Genomic DNA, 10,547 nt, shown 5'->3' with positions numbered 1-10,547 from the left:
CACAGAGGGCTGCCAGAGGACCGGGGCCCGGGCCTGAGATGGGCCAGCGTCTCCAACCACAGAGCAAAGGGCTTTTCCCATCTGTGTGAAGAGGGGAAGCAGGATGAAAGTTGGGCTAGTGAGGGGCTATGCGGATTCTGAGACCAGTAGGACTGGACGGGGGCCTCCTGGGTACCTTGTCTGGAAAAGCTGACCCAGGGCTTGTTCAGAACCTCACTGTTGCTCAGACAGAGGTGGTGGGTGAGGGGCTGCGATCCAGCGTTCCCATTCCCTGTGGGGAGAGAGCCTGATACCGTGGGTTATGAAATAGGACTCAAAAGAACTTGGTCAAGCCCATATTGGGAGCCGGGTCAGGAGAGCGGGGCCTCCTGATGCCAAAGGCCACATGTCAAACACAGTGAGATCCTGGCTTATATGCGGACGTGAATGTCTTTGTTCTTAAAGAAATGGCACAGACTCACAATGACTTCACCCCCGGACCACTGGCCCCTGAGGTCACCAGGCTCTCCTGTCCCATCTCATCCAGTCCCGACCCTGGACAGGGGTCTCTCTGCGAGGCAAGTAAGTCAGGACTTCTCGATCCAGGTCCACCTGCCCGGGAACAAGTTCTGCTAGGAACCCACGTCCCGTGCTAGCGAGTCCAGGTATCTAGAAGGAGCCCAGGCAGGGATGGGCTGAAGCTGAAAACCGCACTTCCGCCCGGCATAAGCACTTGACGAAGGTTCAGACTAAACATTGAAGCCTGGAAGGACAGTAACACTGTCCAGTCAAGGGAGGCGGGGGCGAACCCAGGAGAATAACCAGAACTGCAGGGGAGGTGTCAGGGTAACAGGGTCTGAACAACTGTCCAATCAGGGCCCGGAATCTTGCCTGAGCATTATCCTTTCGGAGTCCTGGGGTGAGTGTCAGGAGTACCATCCAATAAGATCGCCACTTCCCGGAGAACCATTCAATCAAGGGCTGCGGGGGCGGGTATTACATACACAAGAAGCATCTGGGAGAGGAGTGCGTGGGACACCGTCCAATTAGAGGGCGGAGGCCCGGAACTCCGTCCAATCAGGACCGGCGGCGGCCACCCTCCCCGCCCGCGCAGGCGTCTCTCGCTTCAGACCTGGGCTCTCCAGCATGCCTGAGGGTTGCGGCCCCAGGTGTCCTGTTTTCGTGGCCTCGCGGGCTCCGGGAAGGATGCTCTGGAGATCCAGGAACTGGCAGATATGGTGAGTTCTCTGACCGGAGCCGGAGACCGGCTGGGGCTGATTAGGACCCGCTGGGAGTTGAGGCAGGCCCGGGTCTCCGGCGCCCGCTCCTCTAGATAGCGACCCAAGTCTCCCCCTCGACCCCGTTGTCCTGTCCCTTCCCGTCCCCTCTTGAGTGGAAGTCTCGGCCTGTGAATGCGCCCCTTGGGGATCCCGGGGAGGACCGAGTGACCCGGGCAGTGGTCAGGGGCTGGGGTAAGGGGACCCGTCCTGACCTGACAGATGCAGTCATATCCCTACCAGGTAAGAAGGTGTTTTATTCCCATTAAAAAACAGAATTCAACGAAGTAAGTTTCCAAGCTCTTACTGGTTTTATTCATTCATTCATGAATCTGGCAGCTTCCCATCCAGCACAGAAGGGCGCTGCGGGTTGAAAGTCTCCTGTAGGCAGAAGTGAGCGGGTCGAAGGAAGCAGCGAAAGTGGGTTTTGTCTGTGGCAGGTTCCTTTACTCTAGGGAGGGCGCGGGTCTGCCAGGCAGATCGCCTCCCTGTGCCGACCAGGTAATTCCTGATTGACTGCTTTCAAATTCCATTTCTGGGAGAGGCTGAAACTGAAGTTCAGCCAGCTCGGTGTCTTGGGACTCAGCATAAGTGACTCCATTTAGGGCTGTGGGCTTGTTTTAATATTCCAGAGATTTGGAGTAGGGACAGGACTCCTATCTCAACATATATCCCAGGGTCTCAGACGAAACAGAGACTGTTTTTTGTTCTGGGTGAGGAGGGTGAGAGCGAGGCTGTTTGACACCCTGGGGGCTCTCTGGGGTCAGTGCATTCTCAGCCCAGATGGGAAGAAGGGGAGCTTTATTCTGCATTTCAGTGCTTTTTGAGGATGGACAGGGGGAGCTGGTGACCAAAAAGTCAGGGGAAAGTTTGGGTTAGAAATGGGCAATTGTGAACACTTGGTCAAGTGAAAAATTCAGACTTCCTAAGCATGCACTTTCATACTTTCATTCAAGTATGTTATTGCCGGGTGCAGAGGTGGGGGGGGGGGGCGTCTGTAAGTGTCTCAAAAGGTAGACAGAGTTTATTTTACACAGAGGAGTAATTTGCTCTAGCAAAATAATGGAACCTGGGACTTCCCTGGTGGTCTAGTGGTTAAGAAACCTCCTTCCAATGCAGGGGTTGTGGGTTTGATCCCTGGTCTGGGGATTAAATCCCACATGCCACAGAGCAACTAAGACCCAATTAAGCCAAAAATAATTAATTAATTTTTAAAAAATAATGGAACCTCAGGAGACGGGTCGTGGGAAACTGATCTACAGCTGGTAGATCTGAAGAAGCACAGGTGACAGCCTGATCCTGAGACTGGCATCTGAAGTGTGTGTGTATGTGTCTGGGGGTTGGAGGCAGTCTTGAGGGACTGAGGTGATTCCACAGGTGGAATCCGATGCCATCTCCAGGTAGAGTGTGTCAGACCCCAGTTTCAAGGGTAGGAAACCCAGCTGGAGTCACAGAGAATTACCTGGTATAGGGAGAAACCACGACATATTGGTGACCAGGAGTTTCTGAAGTGATATGGTCTCCGTGAGGGTAAAGAGACACAGAGGGAAGAAACACACAGGAGGGAAAACTGAGTTTTCCTCAAACACGCAAGAAGGAAGAGCTAGTTTTCCCTTTACCAAGCTTCATCACATCACCGACCACATCCTCTGGGAGCTTCTCCTTGCTAACTCCATGTGTCTCCCAACTCACAATCTCTGGCTTTTAAAAGTTCTTTCTTATCTTTTTTCTTACTTGATGGGGCCATGTTGGGAGTTTCCACAAGAATGATATGGCTTATGGATGGTTCAGGATGGTAGGCGGACTCTTCTGCAGGCACTGTCCTTGGCTGATGCAAACAGTACACAGGTGGTGATGGGTGAGCATGGCTGACCCACTCTGCTTTAAGCCAGCACCTCCACGGTGGAGTGTGGGGCCACGTTTCTATCCAGGAAACCTCTATTAAGGCAACTGTGGGATCACCATTTTCACTCTGTAGTACTGAAAACAAATCAGACTGAATTCCCAAAAGTTTCCTTGCATTTCCCTGATGACTCATGTTGAACATCTTTTCATGAACATTTGTTTTTTCTTTTTTTGTTTTCCTTTTCATGAGCTTATTGATCATTTATATTTCTTCTTTGGAAGAGTATCTGTTCAAATGTTAGGTATCAGCATCTCCTGGATGCCCTTTAGCATTTCATTCACTCTGTTTCTAGTTTGCTGAGTATTTTTATCAAGAAAAGATGATGTGGGGTTGTTTTTCTTCCCTTTCTTAAAAAGCATTACGATGAAATATTTTGCATTTTTTTTCAAAAATTTTATTTATTTATTTTTGACTGTGCTGGGTCTTCACTGCTGCTGGGACTTTTCTCTAGTTGTGGCCAGCTGGGGCTACTCTCTAGTTGTGTGTGGGCTTATCATTGCGGTGGCTTCTCTTGTTGTGGTGCATGGGCTTATTTGCTCCACGGGATCAAACTAATGTCTCCTGCATTGGCAGGTGGATTGTTTACCACTGAGCCACTTGAGAAGCCCTTTCTGAGTCCTTTTCTTTTTTTTTTTTTTTTTTTTGATCTTTTTTTTTGCCTATCCACATGGCATGTGGGATCTTAGTTCCCCAACTAAGATCAAACCCGTGCCCCCTGCATTGGCAAAGCAGTCTTTTTTTTTTTTTCCCTTTGGTTGTGCTGGATCTTCGTGGCTGCTCTTGGGCTTTTTCTAGTCGCAGCAAGCAGAGGCTGCTCTTCATTGCCCAGGCTTCATATTGCAGTAGCTTTTCTTGTTGTGAAGCACAGGCTTTAGGCACTCGACCTTCAGTAGCTACAGCTCGTGGGCTCCAGAGTGCTGGCTCAGTAGTTACCCATGGGCTTAGTTGCTTCACAGCATGTGGGATCTTCATGGACCAGGGTTTGAACCCGTGTCCCCAGCATTGACATGCAGATCCTTTACCCCTGAGCCACCAGGAAAGTCCCAAAGTTGATGTGTTTTCACAGATACCTTTTCTGAGTCTACTGGGGTGATCGTGTGGTTTTTGTTCTTTATTAATAAGGTATATGATACCTTATTGGATGGAAGAGTCTGGTAGGCTACAGTCCATAGGGTTGCTAAGAGTCAGACACGACTGAGCAACTTCACTTTCACGCATTGGAGAAGGAAATGACAACCCACTCCAGTGTTCTTGCCTGGAGAATTCCAGGGACGGGGGGAGCCTGGTGGGCTGCCATCTATGGGGTCGCACAGAGTCGGACATGACTGAAGCAACGCAGCAGCAGCAGCAGCAACTTTGTTTCTTTGAACCAAACTTTTTATTCCTGGAATAATCCCACTGGGTCATGGTGTTGAATCCTTTTTATAGCTCTCTAGATTTGGATTGCTGACATTTTGTTGAGGATTTTTTTTTGTTTGTGTTTATATGGGATACTGCTCTGTAGCTTTCTTTATGTGTGATGTCTTTTTCTGGTTTTGGTATCAGCATAATGCTAGCCTCCTAGAAGGGGTTGGAAAGTGTCTCCCCACTATTCAATTTTGTATATGGATTCCCAATTATTAATACTATTGGTGTTTAACATCTTTTCATGTGGTTATTGGCCATTTGTATATCTTTGGAAAATTCTCTACTCACATTTATTGCCCCATTATTGGGTTGTCTTATTTGTCTTTTATTTTTTATTGTTGTCATGTTGTTTAGTCACTAAGTCATGTCCGACTCTTGCAACCCCATGGACTGTATCGTCCATCAGGCTCCTCTGTCCATGGGATTTCCCAGGCAAGAATACCGGAGTAGGTTGCCATTTCCTTCTCCAGGATTGTTGTTATATGAATTCTTCACATATATTTCTGATACAGTGCTCTCATCAAGTATGTGACTAGCAAACTCAGTTGCAACCCTAGTTGAAGTAACTTGGCCTTCTTTGTAGCTGATGTTTGGGATTTCTTTTTTCTTCACATCTTGAACTCATATTTTTTTTGCTTAAAAAAACTCTTAGTTTTTAGTTTTGTACTTGTTATCTTTTTATATCAATGTAGAGTAATCCCATATTTCTCTAAATACAATAATTAGGTTCTTCATTCTCCCTCTTAGAGTCACCTTTGGTTTGATCACCATCGGATTCTTCAAAAACTCTTGTTTGTGGACATCTTCCTTGAATTCCAAGCACTCTGGTATTTATCTGAGAGGCCCTGCTGGCTTGACAGCTTCCTAAGGAACCAGGCCCTTTCTTACCCAACAGATATGCTGAGCCCTGCATCCTGGATGGCCTGTATACCTTCAGTGTCCACCTCATCATAGGAGGGGTTGTGTCTCTGCCTCTGTCGGATATGAGGGGTCCAGACCAGACTGCTTGTTGCTGTTGCCTTCAGGTTCATGGTTATTCAGATCCAGAAGCACTGATGTTCTGATTCCAGTTCTTGAAGGTGACAAGACAGTGATAACTTTCGACCAAGCCAATGTCCATTTCCATGTTATCTGAATGACGGTTTCATTTATCAGTCTTTACCATGCCTCAGAATCTAGTATCTCAGTAAGAACAGTTCTTTTTAGTCCTGTCTGCATTAGTCCATGTCTACTGTTGCTGTCACATTTTGCTTCAGTGTCCAGCACTTTGCATCACTGAGGAACCTGCATTGGATTTGCTGGCGTGTGGTCATTTCCCACAAGAGTGTGAGTTCAGGAGTCCTAGAAATTGAATCCAGTTCCCACCTGTTGGTCTCCCCATCCTCCCACACTCAAGGGTGAAAGGGGAGCCTCACTGACCCAGAATATATGACTCTTTCAGGACTCAGTGGTCTTTGAAGATGTGGCTGTGAACTTCACCCTGGAGGAGTGGGCCATGCTTGACCCTGGTCAGAGGAAACTCTACAGAGATGTGATGCTGGAGACATGCAGGAACCTGGCCTCTGTGGGTGAAGACAGCTTCCTCCCCGCACTAAGTCTTTAGGGAACAGTTATTTCTTACAATGTCGTTTCTTACGAGGGGCAGGGATGGGAATATGTTGGAAAAAAGGCAGACATGGCCCCTGTCATTATAGAACCTACCTATAATCAGGTTTTGCTTTTCCATGAAAACAGTTTCATGCATTGATTGACTTTTTGTCACTCTTGAGCAGAATCTCAAGGTTCCCTAATTTGGGCAGTGAGAGAAGCATAATGGTTTCACCCTATGAAAGTTATACTTGTCAATACACATTTGACACGTTGATCTTGCTACAGTTAAACCCACACTGACCCATTGTCAGTGACATGAGGACTGTAGAATCAGCCCATCTCATGAACAGCTTGCTGTTCTCCACCCTCCCCATGAGGAACTTTCTCCACTAGCAGGATGGCAGCCACACACTATCCAACATCCCAAGGGCTGCTGGGTCTGTGGACACAGGCCTCGTCCAGGGCCTTTGTACCTGAGATCACCAGGGAGCTCACCTCTTGGGAGGAGCAGGTTCTGGATCAGGCAGCGATGTTTGGACATACCCATTAGGAACATGACTAGGTCTCTGAGAAGGTGATGGGTATAATTAACCTGGCTTCCCTCTTGGAGTTTTCATCCATCCTTGCCCACTCAAGAAGTCTTTTTGTACCTCTCTGTACAAAGGGAGGATTTGGGAAAGTGTGTTTTGCCCCATTTCTTCCTACTTTCCTTCTTTGATAATATTGATCAGATATCAGTCTCCATTCTTTTTGAAATATCTGAGTGAACAAAGCTGCCACTTTGACTCATTTTTCCTGTGATGGCCAAAATTCCAAATAGTCAAGGTCTTTTCTTTGTCCCCATGTCTATTTTCCCTTATAAAATTTGTTTACATTTTTGAATCTGTATATGGAAAGTAATCTACATATGGTTTCTTTTCTTTTCTTCATCCCACTGTTTCTTTCCTGAGAATTTAGTTACACTACCAATTGTTACAGGTTCTTGCCTTCAAGTTAAAACTAGATCAAGTACTCAGTGTGATATTGTGAAGAATGAGCTGTGCAGTGAAGAGAAAAAAGTAAGAATCACAAGAAATGATTTCTGGTCTGTTTTTGGAGAAAACTGGATGTTTCTTGACATCGGAGGTCACCAGACCCTAGAAAGGGATTGGAGGTGAGTGGCACTGCCATGGTGGCTGGGGGATACCTGCAGCCTGTTAGACTCACTTGAAACTAAAGGAAAGGTGTAAACCTAGCTAACCAAATTTGTACTTAGAAAAATTTCGAAGGAAAATACTTTCCTAAATTTGATGTTGAGTATCTAAATCATAATGAGGTTGGAAACAAAATGATGGCCAAGATACCCTGTATTTAAGAAACACAGAAAATGTTGACTCTGTTTTAGCCCTCAGCCAGAGCATTAAATTTGTTTCACTTTGTCACAATGCAGAGAGTATAAAAAATATGCTCATTCATTGAAAATGGCAAATATGTAGTCAAAATAATAATGAGCAATCATCAATAAATCATTAGTGAAGAAATCACTAATGAATGATTAGTTCATCTCTAATACTGTGTTTCCCATTTTGAACAGAAATCATTTGGTGGAAAAGCTCTTCATAGTTAATGAAGGTCATCACTGTCTGGAAGCCCTGAACCAAATTACAGATGTTACTGTGCATAAAGGATATTGGCCTGGAATTCAGCCCTGTAAATGCAGTAAGTGTGGAAAAGCCTACAGGGGTTGTTCTTTCCAAAATCAGCAGAGATCTCTCCCTGGATACAGACATTATCCATGTGAGGAATGTGGGGAAGCCTGCAGCTGTGTCTCATGCCTAAGCCATCCTAGGGGAACAGACATTGTAGAGGAACCTAATAAATGTCAGGATGCTGGGAGAACATCTAAGAGATGCGTGAAGAGTCATGGTAGTAAACGGTCTTCAGATTGTAAGAAATCTGGAAAAGCTCTCGCTTTTCCCTCATCCTTTAAGGGACATGAGAGAGGTCAGCATGGACAGAAAACCCACATGTGTAAAGTCTGCGGGAAATCCTTTACCTATCATTCGTACCTTGCATGGCACATGAGAACTCACACTGGAGAAAAACACTGTGAGTGTGAGGATTGTGAACAAGCCCTCCGATATTCCTCATCCCTGGTTGGACATATGACGATACACACCACTGACAAACCTTATGTGTGTAAGAAATGTGGGAAATCCTTCAGTTGTCCCAAATACTTCAGAAGACACATGAAAACATACAGCGGCATGAAACCCTATGAATGCACAGAATGCGGCAAAGCCTACAGCTCCTCCTTATCCCTCAGGTAACATGCAGGAACACACAGTCAGGAGAAGCCCTATGAATGCCAGCACGGCAGGAAAGCCTTCAAGCATCAGAGATATTTTAAAAAGCACGTGAGGATGCATGGTGGAGCAAAGCCCTACGAGTGCACAGAATGTGGCAAAGCCTACAGCTGCTCCATGTCCCTCCGGGAACATGAGAGAACACACACGGGGGAGAAGCCCTTTGGATGTCCACTCTGGAAAAGCCTTCATGCATCAAGCCTCCCTTTGTGGACACCTGAGGACACATAGCAGGGAGAGAGCCTAGACATGCACGCAGTGCCAGAAAGCTTTCTGTTGGCCCTCCTCCTTAAGGAAGCATGTGCGAATGCACAATGAGGAGAAGCCCTACGCATGTCAGCAGTGTGGAAAAGCTTTTTGGTACCCCACAAACCTGTGAGGACACACACCAGGGAGCAACTCTGAACACCAGGCCTCTGGGAGAGACTTCACTTTCACTTCAGACTTGGAATGTGAGCAGCGCCCTGGAGCAGAACCTTGTGAATGGGACACTGTGGGAAAACCTTCAGCTCTTCACTCATTTCATACACAAAAACTCAGGGCATGACAGAAATCTCTTAATGGATATAAATATGGTTTTCCCTTCCTAAGTGCCTCATCCTCAATAGGGATCCCAGGGTATTCATTTCTAGTTCACGTTGCTAATCTGAACACTTAAGGTAAATATCCCTCTGTCTCCTTCATCTGTACTAGTTATATTTCGTTACCTTTGATTTTTCATCATCATGCAGTCATATAAAGTTTATCTCATTTCTATTACAATGTGTTTTGGGTGGGAGGACTATGTCTCTTGGCTTGGGGGAATCTTAGTTTTCTAACCAAGCATGATATCTGTGCTTTTGCAGTGAAAGTGCAGAGTCCTAACCATTGAACTGCCAGAGAATACCTGTTACAATGTCTTTTTAAAAATTATTTTTGACTGTGTTGGGTCTCCATTGCTGTGAGAGGGATTTCTCTGGTTGTGGCGAGTGGGGGCACTCTCTTGTTGCAGAGCATGGGCTCAGTAGTTGTGATGCACAGGCTTAGTTGCCCCGAGGCATGTGGGATCTTCCAGGACCAGGAAATGAACCCATGTCCCCTGCATTGGAAGGAGGACCCTTAACCATTGGACCACCAGGGAAGTCCCTACAAAGTCTTTTGAACGCAGGGGTGTAAGTGGTTTTCGATTTTCATTTTGTGTGTGTGCATGTGTGCAACTTGGTATGTTTAGGTGAAAAGTTTTTGATTCTTTCTTTGTTTTATATTCCCAGTATGCAGTCATGATATGCGGTCTGTATTGTTGAAAAGTATTTCCTGGTCCATTGTTAGTCATACAAGAATTTTCTGGCTCAGTATTTACCCTCCCCTAGAGCCTTTATACTGAAAGTTGTGTCTTCTATGTTTCTTTGTAGACAATGGATACCGTATCTGTGTTCTTCACAGTAATTAATAATTGTGGAAGGTCTTGAAAGGCCTTCTGCCTTGCCTGGTAATGTTTGTAATTTGGCCTCTGTTCATTATCCTTGACCTTGGTTAGAAATTGGACACAAAACACTGAGTTAAGAAGAATGACTTGTTGGCATGGAGATGAAAGCTGCTGTCTAGATGATTCTACTGAACTGTGTTGTCATCTTGGGTAAGGTGGGAAACTGTATATCCAGAGTCCTTCTGTTAGTGATTCTGAATTAAAGTTCTTGAGAAGAGGAAGATGCATGAAGTCTGGAGCTGGCGTGAGGAAGCCATGATTCTCAGCTCTTCTGTACCATCAAGAGACAGAGCTGCAGGGCAGCCTGGTGGCCTGAGCTCCAGCACTGCTTTCTCACCTCTGGCTCTGCCTGTGTGGAACAGCCCCGGTCAGACACATGTTTGATGTTAGTTTACCTGCTGGGCAGCAGCATGGACTCTGCTCAGCAGTGTGGACAAGGCCCCTTATCATGGGTCCTCTTTGGTTTTCAGGTTCACACAGTTCCCTGCATGTTCCTGTGGCTCTTTGGGGTCCATCAGGCCACTTCTTCAGGCTTCAGAAGATCCCTCAGTGATTTTCTCATATCCTGTGACCCTCTT

At 46.3% G+C, this 10,547-nt stretch overlaps 1 protein-coding gene across 2 annotated transcripts; it reads left to right on the top strand.

The window, feature by feature from the left end:
- The first annotated feature begins 71 nt into the window (after positions 1-71).
- On the top strand, positions 72-9,510 carry LOC122699734 (zinc finger protein 77-like). Of its 2 annotated transcripts, none has more exons than XM_043912058.1 (4): positions 72-1,217; positions 6,011-6,133; positions 7,138-7,312; positions 7,733-9,510. In XM_043912058.1, the coding sequence occupies exons 2-4, from the start codon at positions 6,115-6,117 to the stop codon at positions 8,466-8,468; spliced, it is 930 nt and encodes a 309-aa protein (XP_043767993.1). In that variant the 5' UTR covers positions 72-1,217; positions 6,011-6,114; the 3' UTR covers positions 8,469-9,510. The 2 variants fall into 2 exon arrangements, with proteins under 2 accessions (XP_043767993.1, XP_043767994.1); XM_043912059.1 differs by lacking the exon at positions 72-1,217 and adding an exon at positions 5,262-5,648.
- Positions 9,511-10,547: the final 1,037 nt, after the last annotated feature.

This window comes from Cervus elaphus, chromosome 9 (assembly GCF_910594005.1).
Source record: "Cervus elaphus chromosome 9, mCerEla1.1, whole genome shotgun sequence".
NCBI classification, from domain to species: Eukaryota; Metazoa; Chordata; class Mammalia; order Artiodactyla; family Cervidae; genus Cervus; species Cervus elaphus.
The sequence above is the reverse complement of the archived record's forward strand: the minus strand, read 5'-3'. Positions and strand labels throughout refer to the sequence as shown.

Bases quoted from the DNA above. Each gene is read 5' to 3' on its own strand.
- LOC122699734 (XM_043912058.1), top strand. The intron at 7,313-7,732 runs GTGAGTGGCACT...CATTTTGAACAG, and splicing joins ACCCTAGAAAGGGATTGGAG to AAATCATTTGGTGGAAAAGC.